The 22,574-nt window shown below is 36.5% G+C and overlaps 1 protein-coding gene across 1 annotated transcript in view; it reads right to left on the bottom strand.

Moving 5' to 3' along the window:
- LRP1B (LDL receptor related protein 1B) overlaps window positions 1-22,574 on the bottom strand; it is a 471,012-nt gene that overhangs the window by 228,048 nt on the left and 220,390 nt on the right. Inside the window, exons 21-25 of the mRNA XM_027793849.2 lie at window positions 22,073-22,318; window positions 14,531-14,728; window positions 12,730-12,934; window positions 8,937-9,101; window positions 7,809-8,053 (exon numbers count right to left, since the gene is read on the bottom strand). Of these exons, the coding sequence (XP_027649650.2) occupies window positions 7,809-8,053; window positions 8,937-9,101; window positions 12,730-12,934; window positions 14,531-14,728; window positions 22,073-22,318 (1,059 nt within the window). The remainder of the gene's footprint in view (window positions 1-7,808; window positions 8,054-8,936; window positions 9,102-12,729; window positions 12,935-14,530; window positions 14,729-22,072; window positions 22,319-22,574) is intronic.

Raw genomic sequence — 22,574 nt, forward strand, 5'->3', positions numbered from 1 at the left:
TCCTGACACACAGCTTTGATTCCTTGAAGATGAATAGGTCTCAAGCTCACGTTCCCAAGATGTGACATCATTCTGCATTAGATCATGGAACCTTCCACAATCCCCTGTGGTTTACTGACAGATGAACCTATCGTCTGTACAAAGTACCTCACTACAGCATCACTACCTTAAATTATCATCTGTCCTAGATTAAACTGAAATAGTGTTGCTTTAGGCTACAGGAATTTATTTAGCACTGCTCTACCTTATTTAAATCAAATTAAGTTGCATGATATATTTTAAAAGCTAATAAGCTTTCACCTACATAGGTGACCCAGATGTATACCTATGGAACTGTGACTACAAAATGTTTGTCCTTCAGTACTATATATATACACTGCCATTTTGCAATGTAAATCTACTGTTTATTTTATTTTGGGATTCTAAATTGCATGCTATCTTGTTTAATTTACTGCAAAATTGCTACAAATTCAAGAGAAAAATTAAGACATAATCACATAGTGTCACCATTTTTCTCTAGTTCCAATAAAGCTATGTACTGGAGATTTGTAGAAAGAAATTGGTTCCATTGAAAGAGAACAATTTAGCGCAAACCCAGAAGGTCAATCATAAATCAGAATCTGGTGTTTACTACATCATAAAATAAAAGCTGCAATTACACAACTTCATATTTGAACTTCTTGATTCTGGCAAATAGCAACTGAAAACTCTTCTACAGCTTATACCTTGCCTTGAGGCCAAGGTATCTGTGACTCTAGAATACTGACTGATGTTTCCCTAGGCTATGGTCTCTCTCTAAAGACATTGCCTGGCCCCAGTCCAAACAGAAAACAGTTGTTTTATTCTGACAGCAAGAAATGGTTAATGCTGCTGTGAAAACACCACATACAGAACACTTCCTCAAATACCAAAGTTCAAGAAGTGACTAATTATTAAAAAAACACAAAAAAACAACAAAACCCATTGCTTGAAAGGGATGTGCAGAGATGCATTTACTCCACCAATATTTTAAGATCCTAAGCATACATACTCTTTTGCCCAGAAGTCAGGCAGCTTTGTTAGAACTATACCCCAGTCTAAAAATTAAATTCTTCTAAGAGGTTTATTTTAAAAAGCAATAAATCCCAAGGAACTTGACATCCACTGAAAACCAGTAACATTCTTCTTTAAAGTAAGTTCATTATTATTTTAAAATTAAATAATCAGAAAAATGTATCCTGACAGCATATGTCACATATCGCAAGGTGGATTACAAGTTGTTCACTGTGAGTCCTTATCACAGTTGTCATCATGCATGAATACAACTCACAAACAGTAAGTTGTATTCACTGCTCGCCCTGTTTCAGTGCACACTATTAGCATTCTTCAAATCTTTTGACTACCAGTGTGCAGGGAGAATTTTACTTGCTAGTAGTCATTTACATTAGAGCTATATCCATAGTCTTCTATGTGTAACTAATGCAGAACTGGGTTCTAAGACATTTACAAAGCCATACAAAACTGTGAGGATTTAATGTTTTCAAAGAAAGATTGCTCAGAACCTACTAACATAAAAGTCTGAATAGGTTACTGAGCAATACAAACCCTGTGTGAGAAGACAAACAAAGTATCATTTCTCAATATTTAAAAACCTCAAGTATACATGATAGGAATTTTTAAGTAGTTTCTATTACCATCAGCTTTTTGGCAGAAGAGGTGAAATTTATCTGGAGATCATGGAACATTCTATAACTAATTGGTGGTTATCCTCCAGTGGTACTTTTTACTCTCCTACATTTACATACAAATTAAGTCACTATCTTTTGTTATATCTCACAATAAAAACACATATTCAGTTCTTCTTTCAGAATTGGTGTTTTGCAGGGCATATCCCAAGAGCTTCTAGAGCTAGAAGCTATAGCTGTATACGGCCCAGGTGTGTCCTTGTCCTGGTTTCGTCTGGGATAAATAAATTGTCTTCCTAGCAGCTGGCATAGCGCACTCCATACAAACTCTCACCACATGGGTAGCGTGCACCTGACTTCATCTGGGTCTTTGGATAACTGCTTGTCTTCCAGGCCATCATAAACCACCTCCAGCATGGCTAATTCCCTCAGGTACTGAATACCTTTCTCCATGGTGACCGACTTGGCTGGGTGACATATAACATCTTCCGTGAAGGGATACCTTTCCCTCATGCCTGACAGGAGCTGCCTCCAGAGGCTGTGGACTTGTGGCCCTTTTCCAATTGCTTAGTCAATGTCCCCTTCCATAGAAAGCGATCCCTGCTGTTTGGCTACTAGCCCCGTTATTTCAATACTGGATCAGCCAGGTAACAATGTGCTCACCTGGACTATGGCTGAAATGTTTTCGCATATCTCATAGCTCACTCAGGGATAGGGATCGTGTGGTTACTGCATCGTTTATGAGTTCTTCCTCTTCCTCCTCCTCAAGCAGTGGCTGCCTCTTTTCCTCCTCCTCGTGATGGCCCTGTTTCAGAGTAGTCTGCCTTGTCCAGTTCTTCCTCCTGCTCCATCTTTGAAGCTCCTTCACCCCTTACTAAACAAGCTGAATTCTGCTTCCCATATTTGTTCTTGAGTATAGGGGTGACTGATACCAGCACGGGCTGGTTCTCTGGGTCAGTTGCAGTGCCTGTTGTTTTGTCTCCAGACCCAGAGACCTCCTTTTCCCCTTGAGAGTAGTGAATCGTGCTGAACGTGGCTTGGTAGGTGTGGGCCTGGCCACAGCACATTGTGGTGACTTGTGTCTCTCTCAAATTGCCGGGGTGACAGCATGCTTTTTCCAAATATTTCACTAGTTTTTCAGGATTCTGTTCCAAAATGCTGGAGGTGACCACTGTCCTAGGCACTTGTCCTTACTATCCCACACATCCTGCCAGTTGTAACTGTCCAGCCCTGGGGCAAATTTCTGGGTAGTGTTCTTCAATAGTTGTTTAGGGTTAAACAAGACCTGAAATGCACTCAGGAGATACAGCAATAAGAACATGATGGTTTGAACATCCTGAGGATATTCTAAATTCTCAAGAATTATTTTAAATAAACTGGAGGAAAGGGGAAGATGGAATTAGATAATCACCCTTTATTCTATACCATTTACATCATACCCAGGTTCCACACCTCTCGATACATCCCAATTACAACCTTTCCTGTCATTTGATATAAGTATAGATATCATTCCCTTAGTCAATGGCCATTATCTGTTGAGTTCATTTAGTCCATGACTTTGGGTTCCACCTGTTGTAGCAGTCCTTCAGGGTAGGAGAGATGGTATGTGGTGTTGAATTGTTACATGCTGAAGCCAGTTCTGGTTCTATCACCACTGTGCTTGTCCAGTTCTATCATCGCTGCACAAATTATTGGCTGTTCTCACTCAGAATCAAAGCCCTTTTGAGGCATACATCAGACTTCCCCATCCTCCCACATTACCCACCAACTGCATCCAGGTCCTTGAGCAAAAGCAATCCTGCAAATGGGTCTGCCTTTGCCTGAGGAAGGAATGACCCAGATTCTTTTTCTGCAGCATATTTTTCATGTGCACTACAGGGACTTTATCACCTTCTAAAGTACGTTAAAGTTTTGATCGGGCAGGGCCGATTGGCAGATCCCCAAGGAGCTGACCTGGGTTCTACCAAAAAGGACTGCCATGGTTTTAACCTGGTGCTAAACACCACACAGTCACTTGTTCGCTCCCCCTCTCCCACTGAGATGGGGGAGACAACTGGGAAAGAAAGTAAAATTCACAGGTTGAGATAAAAGACATTTTAATAGGACAGAAAAAGAAGGGAGAATAATAATAACCATGACAATATTGAGAAACAAATTAGTATATATGAAACGAGTGATGCAAAATGCAATTGCTTACCACTCACTGACTGATACTGATGCCCAGCCAGTTCCTGAGCAGCAGCCCCTCGCCAGCTTTCCCCCTAGTTTATATACTGAGCATGACCATCACATGGTAAGGAATATTCCTTTGGCCAGTTGGGGTCAGCGGTCCTGGCCATGTCTCCTCCCAGTTTCCCATAGCCCTGCAGCCTTCTCACAGGTGGGGTGGGGTGAGAAGCTGAAAAGTCCTTGACTTGGTGTAATATTGCTCGGCAACACCTAAGACATCAGTGTGTTATCAACATTATTCTCATCCTACATCCAAAACACAGCACTGTACCAGCTACTAGGAAGAAAATTAATTCTATCCCACCCAAAACCAGGACAGTCCTGAAACAACTGAACTTCATTTACTGTTAGCAAATGCACCTGGTATTACCTCAATCACATCTGATTGTAACATTGAACTCAAAACTATAAAGGGGAAAATGTTCACATACGTTTTCATAAGTGAAGTACATATACATATACATGTATATGTTTGACTACATATTCACATATTAACTATGTGTTAATATAGATGTGACATCTATAAATTATGTATTATTCACATCCTAAATAATCTGTATACTTCAGCCTATTTACACTAAATAACCTACAATAAATCAAAGACAGGTGATGGAGAATTAGAGATGGAAAAATTACTAAGGAAGAATGAATAGCTTATAGGAGATAGGAGACAGTAAGACCTCTGCAGAAGAGTTACTGGAGTAAACTTAAATTTATGTATAAACAACAGGAGGGCAACTCACTTCATTCACTGATCACGACTTGTTCTGTTCTGGATGATCTGGTTTGTTGCCCGCAAATAACCCATGAGTTACTGATATAAAAATATAAAAGTGTCTAAAAAGACTTAATTCTTCCCTCCAATGGCTGATACAACCAATTAAAAAAATGATACATGTGTATAGGAAAGCTATACTGAGAAATTGAACTATCAAGAAAGCTGGTATTCCAGCTGTGGTTGAGAGGTTCTGAGCTCTGGTCTCTTTTTGATCAATACGGTAATGCATCTCTTTCAAAGAATGAATTTTGAAATTGTCAGCAATACAATAATCACATCTTCCTGTCCTAGAATTGGTTTGTAACTTTAAATTTATTTTAAACAACCATGTAGCGACAGTTGTATAGAAAAATGTCACTTCATTTAGTTCTTCATTTTACATGGGGATCCACTGAGAGAACTGATCTCCAAGGATCTCCTCCAACAAAGTATCTGAAGAAGTTTAATCAGGACCATTACCTTCTGCTCAGCATGCAATCATATCCTTTCATTACTACTTCATCTAACCACCTCATCCTTATTATTTCACACTGACTGAAGTCAAGCATCTGATTGAGAAGTCCATGGACTCCTACTAAGTGGATATGCAACAACACTTACTAATTATTCCCATTCTCATTTATGATTCCCAGGCCAGGGATATAGGGACTCAATGTTTGAAAAGTCAGAGATGGAGGAACCATAAAGCCCAAGCAAGATAATATTTTTTACAGTTGTAGAAAAGATAACTGTTAGGAAGAAGAAGAATATTGCCAGTTGTCAGCATTGTACTAAGCACCTTGAATTTACCTATTCTTAGCTGGAGAGCAGTTGGGAGAAAAAAAGAAGTAGGAGGGAAGGCAGGTAAGCACATTCAGACCCATAGCAGATAGTGCAAACAACAGGTAGGTATCAGGACAAAATCACAGCAAAATGTCCAGTGCCAAGTCCCTCTATAACTAATTTGAATTTAATTATTGCTTACGTTATTAGCAACATGCTTAGGTACTGTCTATGTATTACCACGACTGAAGTCAGAAAATTTAGACTGGAAAATAATTTTACACCAGTTAAATAAAATCTCTGTATCTGTAATCTTCATAATCCTCAGAGGAGCAACAAATACACTTATACTCTAGAAAAATACTACATGTGCAACTAATGGGCTACTCTGATTTCTGTATTGGTCCTGAACCTTCAAACGTATGACCACTGAAATCAATAACTTAAATTTCTCGACTAAACAACTAAATATTTACCGTCTGAGTGAGAAATTCACCATTCAGTGATAAAATCATTTAAAGCTTCAGCTGAAATTACAGGAAAATCATTAGTCTTTTTACCTATGCGACAGACACTGTAAATCAGTCCCAAGGAGCTAAGTTTTAGCAGGTTCCTGCATTATTCATTAGGAGTTAAATGGAATATTTCATTAAACCAGATAGATAGAATCTGGTCATTTTTCATTTTCAAGACTAATAGTTTTATTTTAAATTATAGTACCTGAAGATTACTAAATACACAACACTACTGTTGGACTCTACCTAATGACAAAGCCTATGCACTTACTTCAATTGTACAGCAGTGTTCTGGTATAAATAGATGGTATCACTATAAAAGCTGGTAAAAAATTGTAATAGAAACATACACATGAAGAGGTAAGCTGCATACAGAGGAAAATGGGAAGTTAAAACTTACAAAACAATGTATCAATAAATAATTTAAGTATTTCCTATTATTTAATGAATGCATACACTGTGAACTTCCTTTCAGTTTTGATTGTTAATCAGAAAAAATAAGTTTTGATGCTTCTTGAAGTTTTAAACTCCAAACTCATACCTCCAGCAGTTTGAGTTCATTCTACCATGAAAGACATACTGTGTTAATTTGAAATAGAAAATTGTAAATGTTATTTTAAGATAAAAACTGTTACGTGAATAGGATATGCTTTGGAAAAGCATCAGTTTATGGACAACACCCAAATGGGGCTATTTAGGTACAAAAGTAGCAGTCTGCAGTGGTGGAACCTAAGTTATATAGTCTTAAGAGTGAACAAGATTGAGAAGCAAATAGAGACAGACAAGTGAATGAGTAAATTAAGGCAAATTATAGCACAAAGTGAGTATTTACAACTAAGAATTTTATACACAGTTTATTTCACAGAAAAGTTTATCCTCCTTTGGAGAGAAGCAAGGGAAAGACAGCCAACACTTACATTTACTTTTGTCGAACTAGTTACTCCAGTTAAAAAAAGTTGGAAGACTTTTAAGTAAGTGTAGTTCTGCACTATATTTGTAACAGATTGTTTTTGTCTAACCCCAGCCAGCAACTAAGAAACACACAGCCACTTGCTTGCTCCTTCCCCTCATTGGTGAGTTGGTGAGGAGAAACAGAAAAAAAGCTAAAGCCCTTGGGTTGAGATAAGAACAGTTTAATAACTGAAATAAAGTAACATGTAATACTAAGACTACTAACAATAATTGTAACAGCAAGGGAGATTAAAAAAAAAAGCAAGAGAAAAAACTCAAGGGGAAAAAAGCCAAAACAAGTGATGAGCAATACATTTGCTCACCACCCAATGCCCAGCCAGTCCCCAAGCAGCAATCCCCTCCCCACCCCCTGCAGCTAACTCCTCCCCCAATTTATATACTTTGCATGACATCATATGGTATGGAATATCCCATTGGCTAGTTCAGGACAGCCAACTTGGCTGTGTCCCCTCCCAACTTCTTGTGCCCCTACAGCCTTCTCACTGGCAGGGCATGAGAAGCTGACAAGTCCTTCACTTGGGTAAGCACTACTTAGCAACAACTAAAACATCAGTGTGTTATCAACATTACTCTTATCCTAAATCCAAAACACAGCGCTGTGCCAGCTACCAGGAAGAAAATTAACTTCATCCCAGCCAAAACCAGAACACAGATCTAGAACAAGAGTCCAAATGGGCAATACTCACAGACACTGATCCCATGAAGCTTTTGGTTTGAATATATAATCTATTACTACCCAAGAAACACCAGTGCTGAATACAACATTTAATTAAGAACTGTCAGTTCAAGGCAAATTCATATCCAGATATTTATATAAAAAGACAGATATTTATATAAAAAGAATACACCCCCCCCCCCCGGAATAATAATTATTCTATAAATAGTCACCTTGTGGTTGACGACTTGGATGATATATCTGAAGATCAAATGGTTGAGCACTTGTTTTTTGAATAACACTGACATTTTGGCCAGTCCATTTGTTGGCTTTTGCAAGTGTATTGGTCCGCCAATCTGTCCAATATACTTCACTCCCATACAAAGAAACAGCAAAAGGGTGAGAAAGATATTCATGACCCCGTATAATCTCTATCATGCTGGTTCCATCATATAATGCAGAATAAATGGCATCCGATCTACAAAATAACCCCAAATTTAGTATTATAAAAAAATAAAATAAAAATTAGACAATCATTATTACATTGGTGCAAAATGTATAAAAAACTTACTCTTACATACTGGTAAGACCAAAGAATGTTTACGGTGCAATCATTAACTTTAGAGATGAATTAGTTCATATTATTATTTTAACAAGAAATATGAAATACTTCTTGCATATTGTTTTTATATTTATCTCCATGCTGTGAAAACACAGCAGGAAAACCAGTTTCCATTCAGGTGAACTTACAGGAGAAATAGTAAAATAGCTTGGGTCTTCCATATAATAAATCTCAGCGAGGAGAAATGGGAAACTGCTCTCAAAGGCACAGGGAGCCAGGAGCCATGGACAATACCACAGCTGGCAGGCCAGAGACTTCACTGTCCAGGGCCACATCCCACTGTCGCAGTGAGGCAAGCAGAGCAGATCGCAGGGGTGGCAGCCAAATTCAACCAAGAGTCCAAATCACCAGAACAGTTTGGGGTGACAGGAGTCAGGCCAGGAAGCCACCCAGTGGGCTGGGATCCAGGCCACCAAGGCCCACTACCCGGCAGTGCTGTGGTTGGGCTGGAGACTGGTGCTCCAGTGGTGTCATTCGGGCAAGGGGATGAGCCCCAGGGCTGAGCTGAAATGGGCTCCTGGGACTATGGGCAGTGTGTGTGGAGGAAGGTGCCCAAGAAGCCTGGTCAGAGCCTGGTGCAGACCATGAAGAAATTACATATAATAGTAATGCAATTAAAGAAATGTACATACTACACATTTGCATGCGCAACTACATTCCACTTACAATGTAGTTCACATTTCTGTATATAAGAATAAGGATTCATAGACAGACAATAAGAATAGCGTTATCACTTTACCTGGCATCTGTCCACACTATTCTTTTTTCAAAGTGATCTACAGTAAGGCCATTAGGCCAAGCTCCAGTATCCATATCTTTATATATGATCTTTCTTTCCGCTCCACTCATGGAAGCAGACTCAATGCGAGGAAAGTTTGCATCCCAGTCTGTCCAAAACAGAATTCTGGTGAGAGGAAAACGAAGAGAGATACAAGAAAATATTGAAGCATCAAGAATAATCTGAAATGATTCAATAAGAAAACAATTGGGGAAAAGTTCAAGCGTTCATATGTTAAATGAAAGGAATAAGCATACACTAATCTGGGCAACAATAAAAAAATCCTTGAAATAACAGGGTAACATGGAGGCAATATTTATTAGTATTAGAGCAATCATAAAACTTAAAAAGTTTTTTTAAAAACTAGAAGTTTAATAGTGTTCCCATTTTCATGTTCATTAATACAAGTAACAGCTTGTCCTGTCTTCCTTCTATAGTTAGAAATGCAGCTCATTAAAAAAAAAAAATTATAATGACAGCCTTTGAAAGCAATCCACAGATGGGGAGCATGGGGAGGGGAGAAAGGGAAGAAAGGTGATTTGAGGTAACAGGGATTAAGGAACAAGCTAAACTAGAGTTTTTCATCTAATATTAAGAGTGTTCCAGTGAAGACCGCTAGATTTCAGTATGTCACTAACAAATTTTCTACACGTTAGTCTTGCTAAGAAAACTGAAAAGATGTGTTGTATGGTAGACTCTTTCAGTCATGTACTATCTCCAATTTTTTTTCAAATACGGAGAGCTTTCATCTGCATGACCAAAGTTTCTTGTTATATTTAACAGAAGCAGTGTCACCAAAAGGCCAAAACCAAACTCTTAACTGTTGTTAGCTTATTAAGTTTTCAATAACACACAAACTTTCCATTGTTAAAGAATACCTTTGATATGAAAACTTTTAATTATTTGTAAAAAGCCAATTGCAGAAAGTCAGACTATGGCAAAACTTCCAACAAGTAACATCAGCCAGCTTCAGTCCTGAACATATATTCTAATAAGGCCTCTCCATTTAGCACCTGTGAACAGTAGTACATGTTATATTCAAATAATAAGGGATAAGGATATAAAAAGGCCTGTCTTCCTACCAAATTCCATTTCTCTCTCCGTGGGTGGTGAGGGTCTCTGTTCCACGTGCGTGCTGTGTACATAGACAGCTGCATGCCAGCAGCTAGAGCCAGACTACAGGTCACAGGGGCTGTACATCTGGGGTGCCAGCAACTACAGAGAGTGAGGGTGTGCATTTCTCTGTGTGATTGCTGGCAAAGGTGAAGCCAGACTAATGTGTGCGTGCACCTCTGGGAACAAGGCAGCTGGGGGAGTTGGCTACCAGAGGGACCAGGGCAGCCAGGCAATGAGCAGAGGGACTGTGAGGTCTGGAGCCTGACTGAGCCACCCACGTTTGTGTGTGCCTATTTGTGAGAGGCAGCTGGGGACAGCCAGCATCCAGGGCTAGTTAAGGGATGGACTGGGTGGGACTGGGTGCCTATGCCAGGCTACAGCAGTGCCTGCTATGGAATCCTTACCAGCAGCTGCTGTGGGGCTGCAGCCTCAGGGGCTCACATCCTGCAGCCAGCTGTGCAGCCCAGCAATGCCAGGGCCAGCCACTGGGTAGGCCTGACCTCTAAAATCAGCTACTGAGGAATCCACATTACACATACATATGTATTTCCCACCAAAAGACCTTCATCCTTAGCAGTCAGGGAAGTTAACAGATGAGACCATTGGCGCTGTTTGATTGTCTCAGTGCTGAGAGATTCTGCCTGTGTAGACCTATGGGGCCACGTGTGTTTATGTATATACATCTATTTATATAGTGCACCTGTGGGTATGTGGATTAAGAATTCAAACTCAGCCTCACTGCATGTTGGAATGCAGTTATGGCAGCCATGCCCCCACCACTGGGATACAGGATTTGCGCAATCCTGACACAACCATCTACTTTGAATCATCAGTGTTTGTTTATTCATATTTGTGAAAAGATTAAGAAGCTGTATCCATCTGTGTTCAAAAATTATATTTTTCCTCACTTCTGACAAAATGTAGCATACAATTGCTTCTAGCTGTTCAAAAGGCAGATTAAGCCTTCAGTTTCAGGAAGAGTGGTGATTTGATTCCGCCCCCCCCCCCCCAACCATTTCATTTGAAAAACTTATCTGCCAATTCCTCTGCCAACAGGATGCCTCTTTTTAAAGATCTTTATGGATAAGCGATGCACTCTGTAAATAAGCTTTCTAGCATGTCAGTTGAGAGGGCAGCATCCATACTCATTAAAGCACGTACTTCCTAATTCAGAATTTAGATCCCAGAGGGACCTCAGGTCCCAGAATATGGGACCTTTATCTACTTCTATTTTTATGTCCCAGCTGTGTTTCTGAAATAAATATTCAGTGAAGACACATGACAAAACATAGCAGACTCCTAAAAAAACCTAAATATCATGACTCTGCAAAGTCATTTTAATTTGTATTATTTTTGGCCACATTTAATTTGTGGGTTTGTGTTGGTGGTTTTTTTCCCTGCTCTGAAAGAACAGTAATTATGAGAGGAGAATGAAGCTATTGACCATTACTTCTTGGCCTCTCTAAGAGAATCCAGCTAGACACAATGTAATGTTGGTAATGAGGTTTCTGTAATGAGTTTGCAATTTCAAAAAGTCTCAAAACACTGCTCTAACTCCAAGAATCATGAAATTTTTTGTAGCAGTAGACTTAATTTCAATACAGAATCAAAAATGACACCTGGCTCAACAAGTTAAGGGTTCCACAAACAGTTTTACTTCCCTTCCACTGCTTAAGTCTATTGACTTAATTTTTAATATAAATGGCATGTTTAGGTAATTTTTGCTCTGCTAAGAAATGAGAGGTTAATATTAAAAGAAAGCAAAAATATCCTAAGTAAAGTTTTAGTGTTGGTGTATTGTTTTTCTTTTTTAATATAAAGAATTTGAAATGGAACTGTGAAATACATTTATATGTTTGGGGACTGCTAAAACTACATATTATGTCAAAACAGTTTTTATTGTGTTAGAATATTACCCAAATCAGCTATATTTTAATTTAAACATACTGGTTTTAAACACCCAACTTCAGCTTGTTTTACTTAATATTCTGTTTGATATTATGAAAAAATTCTAACAGGCATTAGATAAAACAGATGTTTATAGTAGCAGGCTAAATCTACTACACTCAGTTGCTTGTTATTACTAAGATTCCAGTTTATAGAACAACCCTTATGAATAGGTAATAAAAATACTGACAATGTTGGCAAGCATTATTTCCACTTTAGAGATGGATAACCAAAGACAAAAGGTGGTATTTACCTCACTCAACTTTTAGTTTTCCAGTAACATTTAAGCTATACTTTTAAAGTCCCACCAAAAAATCAATCTCTACATAAGGGAAATCACCTTGGCAACACCTAAATCTGTCTGTTAACGACAAAGGAAGGTTAGACCAAAGACTCCAGTTGCTGCCATCCACATTAAAAAATTAGATGAAACAATCACATAGCAAGGGAAGTAATTTTCCAACAAATAGATCTCTGCATCTCCTGACTTACCTTTTCTTAACCCTTTTTATCAGGGAACAACACATTAATAAAGGATTGTATCTCACTGAGAATATACCTTCCAAGAACTATTAAAGATAAGTTAGGAACTATATAACTCATAGCAAAAAAGGAAATCAAACAGTCTCACATTTACACATCTATCTTTACAATACCTCACAACATGAAAAAGTAATCTTTTTATAATTACCCGTATCTGGGATCCAAAGCAATAGCCCTTGGATGTTCCATAGCTCCTGCTATTAATGTTGTTCTCAAACTGCCATCTAGTTTTGCTACTTCAATTTGATCCAAATTGCTGTCTATCCAGTATATGTTTCCTGCAATCCAATCTACAGTAAGACCTTCAGGTGTGGCCAGGCCATGTTGTACTACCACCTCAATGGCACTAACACCTTAAAAAAAGAAAGGGGCGGGGGTGGGGGGAAGGAAAAAAAGGAAAAGTCTTAAAGAATTAATATAGTCTGATATAATGAACATGGACATATAAGTCTATCATATGCTCTTGGAGTGAATTCTTGATTAATCTGATGAATGATAATACTTTGTTCCACCTGACAATTTCCTTTACAAATACGTAAATAAGTACACTTTTGGCAGTACACAAATAAACTTCATTCGACAGTAATAGAGATTTTTAGTATTCTGATGCCTTAGTAAGTAAACTCTCAATAAAGGTCAGAGATCACATGCAGAGTAATATAGGAGACACACATGTGCATTATTACCAGCATATTCTTTTGCAGCACCTGTGAAGGAGATGCTCATGCTTCGTTGCCCACTGACTAGATATATTAGACACACTCATGCATCTCTATTTCCGTTCTTTCTCAATCAGAAAAAGAGAAAACTGAAAGATTGTAATGGAGACAGAAATGGCAGGGAGAACTCTGTTTGAACTACACATTTTGAACAACTCTACAGTAAATAGCCTTTGTCCCTTTGAATTCACTTGGCACAATTCAGCACAACATCATGCTGTCTACCAACAGCTCGTCCCTACTAAATATTTCCTCTGGAGGGTCTCAAAATTTTTCACACCAAGGGCAACTACAGAAGCACTCTGTTAGCCCTCAGGACTTCCACAAAGGCACAGTGCTTTTTTGCAGATGCAAGTCAGTTCTTGACAACTGCAAGACTGAGGAGGTAAATTGCTGTATTAAAAAAAAAAAATAGTAGAGAAATAATTTGGATTCCGGTATAGTGCGGTTATAACACAGCATGATGACAACAGACTATCTTACAGCTTTCATACAAACCCCAAAACCGCTAATGAAAAGTAGCAAGTCTTTGGCTGTCTTTACATACTTAGCAGTGTAGGATATTTCTTTCCTGGTCTAGATCTGCAGATACAAAAATATCCCAAAATACCACCTACTAAGGAGAAGAAAAAAACTACAGAAAACAAACCCCAAGTGTGTCAGAGAATGTGAACTTCTACAGAAGCAAGTTAAACAGAGGCTCATGCTGGAATGAAAGTGCCTGAAAATACACTTCAACAAAGACCTTGCTGTAGAAACACTTTCGTAAATATAAGATTACATTGAGTTGTAGGCCATAAATATGTTATCAAGGCAAAGAAAAGTCTTTCTGAATGCCATAAAATTATGAAGCAAAATCTTTCATGTAGTGAGAGCAGATAATTTACCAGACATCTAAAAATCTCTTATACTTTTTTTAATAAGGTGAAGGTAAATTACAAAAAAAAAAAAAAGAAAAAATCAATAGCACACTCAGCAAACCAGGAAGAAATATCAGCCCTTTGCATTTGTCATTTTCATCCCACTATAGCCAATTGAGAAATGAAACTTTTAATAAAGTCTTTTTCTAGCTTTACGTCAAGTACAATCTAGATATACACATTTTTAAAGGCAGAATGACATCATAAATTCTGTTTCTGTGAATGGTAGCTAAGTTACGATTTATCAGGTCTATCATCCTGTAACTGCAGTTGTTCTTACTATTAAGAAATTAAAAGATTAAATTCATACCTCCAGTATCAGAGAGCTTGCCTCTGTATATTTTGTCCTCTACCACATCTGTCCAGTACAGTAAACTCTGACTGAAATGAAAATCAAGTGCTATTGTATTTCTCAAACCAGGAACTAAGAGGCTGTAGTCACGTTTGTGAAGATCAATTTTTCTGATCTCATGTCGAATAGAAAAAATTATGAAAGCCTCAAATGGATCTGGAAGCAGAAGATTATACATGTCAAAAGAGTAATAAAGAAGACACTGATACATATCGATATAAATGACAAGTGGAATAAGAACAACAGAATACTTTATCAGGAGAAACAGATGATTAAAACAATTCGTCTTCTGAGAAGGAGTCTTTCAAATACATTTTCAGTTCCACAGACTTCTCACTCCCTTCCAGCATTATCTTTGATCACAACTACAGATATTAAATGCTAAATTTGGGAATATCAAACTCAACTACTGAACAATATTTTGTAGCCCTACTACAAGGAGTCCATAATTAGAGGTTTTAAAAGTCATGTTATCAAAACAAAAAATCTGTTTTCTCAAAAGTTCCAGAAAAATTAATCCATTAAATTATACAAATTTTCAAATGCCAGTTAGCTGAAAGAACAGCTGAAACAATTTACTAGAATAGATACAATCTTCCTTTCCAACATATATAATGTACCTTGTGTTTTCAATTGAACTGCTTCAAAACAAAAAATCCTCACCTCAAACTATCAAGCATGGAAATGAACATTTTTTGGTTTTGAATTATATATAATTTTATATATATATATATGTAATTCAAATTACCATTAAAGTTCTTCTTCCTCTGTTATTCAATTAATTCTAAATTATTTGAGCCCATGAGCTTATATAAAGATTATATATAAGTGTCTGTAAATGCTCTCTGCATAGGTCAACCATACTATAAAATTGATTTTTTATTATAGTTCTTACATAAGTTAGATTACGGAAAGCTTTTTCAAAAAAGCAGCTGTGTTAATAAAACGAACACGAAAGACAAAAACTGGTTTCTGTAAACTGTTGAATCAGCTTGGTATATCCACTTTAATAAGAAAGTTTTTCAAATCAATCCTTCCCTGTCAGAAAGTAGCTTGCTTCCCCCCCCCTCCCCCCCCGTTCTTTCTTCTGGAGGGAAACACAAATGATACTTAGGTTTTGATTTTCCATATGATTAAACCTCCATTTTGTATTAAAAACAGATTATTGGCGCTTTATGGCAATAAGCAATATTGCATTGCTCTTCTAAAGTATTAAAAAAAAAAAAGTTGCACAACTTTTCACCAAATAGATGTTTATATACCTCTTTTCAAAAAGATTAATTTTGCATTCTTCCCTTGATAACCACTGCACATACAGATTAAATTATCTATTATGTTTGAAATTAATCAGGTACCTCAGTAGAGCTATGTTTCTCCTCTTGAAGTACTTGTTCATAATCTGGCTTGGACTTTCCAAATGATCCTCCTATTTGTTAAAGCAATGAATGACTTTCTGTAAAGCCAATTTTTCAAAGCTCTGCAGTAGTTAAATTATTTAATGAAGAACAGGATCACTGACATTAGTAGCTACTTCACAAGTACCAGTTATCTGAACCGGAGAAACACTTTAATAGCACTTCCCAATTTCTGATAAATTGTCAGCTATTATGCAGGAAGGAGACCACAGGCTACTGGCATAGCTTTTTTAGGCAACTCCAATGCATAAGAATGCACATGATGGACATCAGCAGTAGCTTCTTTTATGTTTCTCAGTAATTAACAACATAATGGAAAAAAGGAAACCTAATCAATCTGTGCTATGTTGGATGGGATATTTTTTCATTCAAAGTAGAGGAAGTCTAGCTTAAGCTACACGTAACCTGCGGTGCAAATTATCAAGTACACTGATGAAAACGATTTAAGTTCAATGGGATCTTGACAAATTTAGGGTACAATACTCAAGAATATAAATCAACAACAAGAAATGGTACAAAAAAATGACCATTTTGTTTATTTGGACATTTTGGTTTAAATGAGCACATCATATGCTGCTTTTTCTTCTCCTCATCTTTCTTAACCTTCCCATAACAATGCAAAGATGTAAATTAAGATCCTATGTTACTGTGGCTGGTATACAGTCAAGTCACAGATGTGATACTACATAAAAGAACATCTGACATTGTGACACTGCATTGCAGTGCAAAATCTCTGGAAAGAATCCTGAAAGCAGACAGAAACCAGTTTGACATAGGTTCGTCTATGATAAAGCTACTCATATATAGCCAAATGGATAGCAGTAATTAGTGCCTGGCTGGTGAGCTGCAAGCCAGAGTCCAGCTGCCACTCTGCTTTACATAATGTAGCAATCAATCATTATAGCCTGGATGACTGGAGCCTAGAATTTTACTTGATACTTTCTGACCTCCCCTATTATTGTATATGTAGTAAGTATCACATTTCAAGTATAATAAGCTGCATAAAATTGAGTATATAAGTCATAGGATACCAGATCTCTAAGAAAGAATCTAGAAAATTTCATCAACAATGGCATGACACTAAATAAGGTCAATTCAAGGTTTGTACTTGAAATAAATATGACACAACCCTTCCACTCCCTCCCCCCTAAGCTTTGGTGAAAACAGTCTACAATACTGTACCCTGTTCTGAGCATGGCTCATAACGAATGTGGATCAACTACAGGAATGCAAGAGGAAATCTGCTAGTTTTGTAAAAGGTCTAACGAGCATGTCCTGCAAGGAAAACAAGGAACAGTCTGGAATCACTCAGTCTAAAAACCAATGGACTAAGATGATGAGTGGAAGCACATAAAATTCTCCAAAGACTTAAAAAGCTGATGAATTGAAAATGGGGGGGGGCCGGGGGGGAGGGGGGGCGGGCAGAAATCTTGTTTTCGAAATATAAATAAGTATGCAAAGGATTAAAGGCTTAAACTGGAGCAGGAAGACTCAGACTTGAAAAAAATGCAATCTTAAGGCAAGTGAGACACTGAAACATCTCACTCTTGGGAAACCTGGAGTTCACAACTGAAGGTGTCTTGAATGACTTTGAAAGCAGATAAACAGCAGATAGGCTTTGATCTTCCTTCCAACCTTATCATTCAATGACTCTATAAAATAAGCTATATTATAGTGAATTAGAATTTTCAGACTGAATCAAATCAATTTTATTTAAGGTTCTGCTTCTATCACCCTAGACAACAAAAAATTGATGTTATAATCCCACTTGATTCTTCTTCTGGAAATTGCAAGCATATCCTCTTGATTTTACCAGTTGATTAAGATTCTTTTCATAAAATCTCACCTTACCTCAATTCAGTGTAATGGTTATTTATTCCATTCTTTAAAGCTTTTTTGTTTGTTTTATAAGAAAAGTAATTGAAACAATTTATTAGAGAAAAATCATACATTTCTGAACCTTCTGATTTCATGACTGCACCAAGGTTCTTTTACCATGTAGGTACATGTATAAAACATGACAATTATATGAAAATTGTGTCATATATTAGTAAGAATATATACAATACATGAAACTACATTAACAGTTGTAAGAACAAGCTGTCAGAAACAATTCTGACAGAAAAAAACTGTCTAAACAACATAATAAAGAAAATTGTATAGAAAGAATGCTTCACCTTTTCCAGTGGTTTTAATTTAAAATTCTTTTTTGGGAAAAATGCTAACTAAAGCTTATTGTTTCATTGAAGCTTACTGTAAGAACAGCAGCACAGCAAGCAACCTACATTGTGCTTTTATGAAATTTGCCTCAAAGGAAAATCATAACTTTGTAAAGAGTTCTGAAAATAAGCTTCATTAAAAGTTTGACATTACTTCAGAGAGGACTGGACTATCCTTCCTTCTTCCCTCCCTCCGTGCCTGCCCCAGCCCCCCCCTCCCTTTTAATACCAAAAGCTATCTGGAAATTTTAACAAAATTGAACCTAAAAGCAGCTAAACCAGATCAAACACAGATCACGCTCTTTTTGCTCTTTTCCAGACATAAATATATATATATATATAGTGATGGGGTTTCCACAGCTTAGAAAAGGTTGACAGCCATTTTTAAACTAAATCTATACTAAGCTAAGTGTTTCCAAGTTCATCTAACTTTTATTAGACCAAATTCTGAAAGGCTGAATGTAAACATGAAATTTAAATAGCTTTCAAGAAAAGTTTTTTTTTTTTAATTTAAATACCTTTCAAGAGTTAGGGTGTGGTTTTTTGTATGCTTATTATCATCTAAAAGAATTCAAATGCAGTACATCAGCACAACTTATTTTGAAATGTGTTCCAAGAGAAACTAGAAGAGGAGTAGGAAAATATATAATTTATATTGATTTTTTTATCTGAATAATGGAGCTGTGTAGCATACTCTTAGTTCAATCAATACAAATTTAAACATGGATGAAACATTTAGTCTTTGGGAAGTCAGTAATGTAACAATACACATGCCAGAACAGCAAAAAGTAAACTAGATGAAAAACAAGACGTATGGAAAGTGAAATAACTCTGAAGGATAAAAACACATGAACACTTAAAACCCTCAAGAAATGAACAGAACATAAGCTGAAATAAGGGAAAACAGGAAACTGAGAGAATGACATTTGAAGTGAAACTATAAAGAAGTACTCTTATCAAGCAATTTCTTTCTATATACTTATTATTCCATAACTCATTATACCTCTCATTAAAGTATATATTATATGTTATTAGAAGTATATTTAGAAGGAAATTCATTGCATTCCTGTGACACACTATTTGATTATGTGTCATCCAAAAAAAGTCACATACGTTACTGTAGTTTCAGCATTCACATTCCCATTAGATATCTGAATGCCACTCAAGTAAATATTCTCACTTTTTCAAAATACTGTAAACTCCTCCATACTAACTTTACATGTCATTGCTCTGTGATGTGTTTGACTGTATATAGGAAAGTGCTCTTTTAGACGGGGAAAAAAAAAAAAATCTAAGGGCAAGGTAATAATTTTCCTCTGAGTGATTTTTTTTCTCCTGGAAAACAGACTATTAGTTACTGTTCTAATATAATATACAGCTACTCATGGTTCAAGGCATTTTAAATCACTATGGCTATTCTAAAAATTAGTTTATGCCAACTAGTATTATTGAGGTAGTTTGACATTGTGAGGTTTACTATCACAAGATCACTTTGAACTCCACTTTTAACAGGATTATATAAAAGCTTTTTTATTTTATGTTCATTTAATATCTCATGCACAGAGACATAAATGTTACGGACGTTTTGAGGCTAAGAGATTCACAAATGAGACCAAAATTGTGCTCACTTCACTAAAATGCTATACACACAGTCAACAACTGAAGTATCAGAAAACACTGTCCTTCAGGTATTTACCACACCTTTCAAATGAAATAAACTGAAAGGGGCCAGGTTTATTAGTGACTGCAAAAGCCGATGTCATATTTAGTATGGAATAATTTTGTTGCAGCTTTGATGGCATTAGGATAGTATCTTTATGGTTTTCAAAGAAAGGTATCATTCATCTTTATACCAGCTGACATCGCTAGTCTCAGATCATATATTTAATATTACATTTTTTGAGAAAATATGTAAAAATCAATTTGTAACTTCAGATTCTCACCAACAGCAGTAGACATTAAGCCGAAATATCTCATAGGCCTAAAAACTGAGAAACTGCATTCTCACTTTCTTACATTTCAGCACAAGTAAGCATATTTCACCTAGGGGTTTTCTTCCCCATAGTTTCCAAATACTGGCCATTTCTATTTGTTTTAATTTGAAGTGTGCATCAAGCTTTCCTCCACCAAATTATTAACACAATCTTAAATGCTTTTAATCCTTTCATTTCTGTAAACCAGTACAAATGCACTTATTATGAATGTTTCCAGTAATTAAAAAAAAAAATATCAGACTGATCAAAAGTCAGTGAGAATAAAACTAGAGCAGTGTCATAAAATAAGAACTTTTAACAGCAATGAAATAAAGCTCAGATATACAGACCCCGCAGTAGTATGCCAGTTAAGCATGATTTGAGTTTACTATCAGCATAGCTCAGGAACATCTGAACAACATACATTGCTGATCTCATATTGTGGTAGTGACTATTTACATATGATAGCGGCAATTATGGAGACACAAAGAATCAATTTGGAGATCATTCTTGAAATCATAACAGTGATTCCAGCCTGATGCATGTAAACCAATTATTAATTAATTAAAAAAATAGCTCAAAAGCAAGACTTTTAATTCATGAGCTTTTCTAAAAGCTCTTTAAGAGAACATTCAAGAAATATAGCTCAATTTTAATTATTCATTGTTTTACAAAGAGAAACATTATTTTTCTTACATCCAACAGATATTTTGTCCAGAAGTAAATTATAGACTTCATTACTGGTGTAACAAAGTTCTAAAGTGTTGTGTAAATTAGCCAAACATTGTCAAAACAGAAAGAAAAGAATTTGCCTTTTCTGAAATATGGACCATTAAGTTGGCTGCTAACTACAAAATTATTATCTCAGGTGACTACCAATAGGAAACTTGGGCTTTTATTTCTACCTTACTGATCAAGATTTTTTTCAGGTGAATCATCTGATGAAATGCTGAGTATCTGGAAAAAAATTAAGATTACCTTAATCATGATAGCTATTGAATTATGAAATATCCAAATAAGTGATAGACAATTTGAGAGATATCTCTGCTCAGAATTTATAAGATACTATCAAACAATAAAGATAATAAAGAATAAAAAATTCAAAGAATCCTAAACTGAAATTTTTAAAATCTAGACAGCAAAACCAACTCTATTTTCAGCTCCCTACAGGGGGGAGAAGATACAATGACAGTTTGTGTTGTGCAGATGTGTTTGTATTTTATGCACAAGACTGTACTTGAGAAAGACACCCCTCATAATAGTTTCCAAATCATGCTTCAGTAAATATCAATAGTGGACAATTAGGGGAATGCATTCCCCTCTCCCATTTTGGCTTATGTTGATTTTCTTCTTGATTAGTGAGCTGAACAGGCTTATTGATGTCAAAAAACAAGTACCAGAATGTCGTAGGTGAAAAAATAGCTTAAATTGTGAATGCAAACAGGGAGCAGGTAATTGACTATATATGTGTGCATGCACGTTCAAAATTAAACTTCTGAATCCTCAAGTAATACTGATCAATCATGATGTCACAGATTGATCCATTTCTTCAAAATACATGGTAAACCTCCCATATTTCACACACACACACACACATATATCCCCTGCATATTAAATATGCGTGGAAATCTGTATAGAACTTCAAACAACTTATAAATTATTTTGTCTCAACATTCTCAGAAAGTCTAATAAGCAGTGAATATTGCAACAGCTCTTCATCCTTTATCAAGAATAGGGACATCGTTAATGCATTCCTCATATTGCTATCAGCCCCACATATGGATAATCCAAGCCTATATTTCTTATTAAAAAAAAGGGAAATAACTTATCGGTAAATGAAAATAACAACTATTAACATCTGGCATATCGAAAATGCATTGAACTTCAACTTACCAGTACTAACACAATTTTCTCCATCCTTACTGAGCTTCCAGCCTTCGTAACATGAGCATTTGACAGTATTTTTATGCTGTTCACATACTTGACTACACTTAAGGTGCTTGGTACAGTAATCCATAATCTCACAAGTTTTGTTGTCTATACTAAGACTGAATCCTGAAGGGCAGGAGCACACAATTCTTTCTCCAGGAACCACAGAACATTGATGGCTACATCCACCATTGTTAAGGGAACATTCATCTGAAATAACATGAAAAAAACCCCAACATCAAAGGCTGTGAGAGCTATCAGTTATATTGTATATTCTTAAAGCCACCAGGTCAACTAAAACATAAAAGGCAAACTGTTTTTCACATTTGTTAAACAGTGCTCTAGATTTATTTTTAAAATTCTCTAATTTTAAGTATTCACCATGGCAGCGTACTGCAACTTTTCAAGATCTTAGCATGGCAAATGTACAACCTATGTACATTTTCAGTCTTTGATGCATATTATT

This window comes from Falco peregrinus, chromosome 8, assembly GCF_023634155.1.
Source record: "Falco peregrinus isolate bFalPer1 chromosome 8, bFalPer1.pri, whole genome shotgun sequence".
NCBI classification, from domain to species: Eukaryota; Metazoa; Chordata; class Aves; order Falconiformes; family Falconidae; genus Falco; species Falco peregrinus.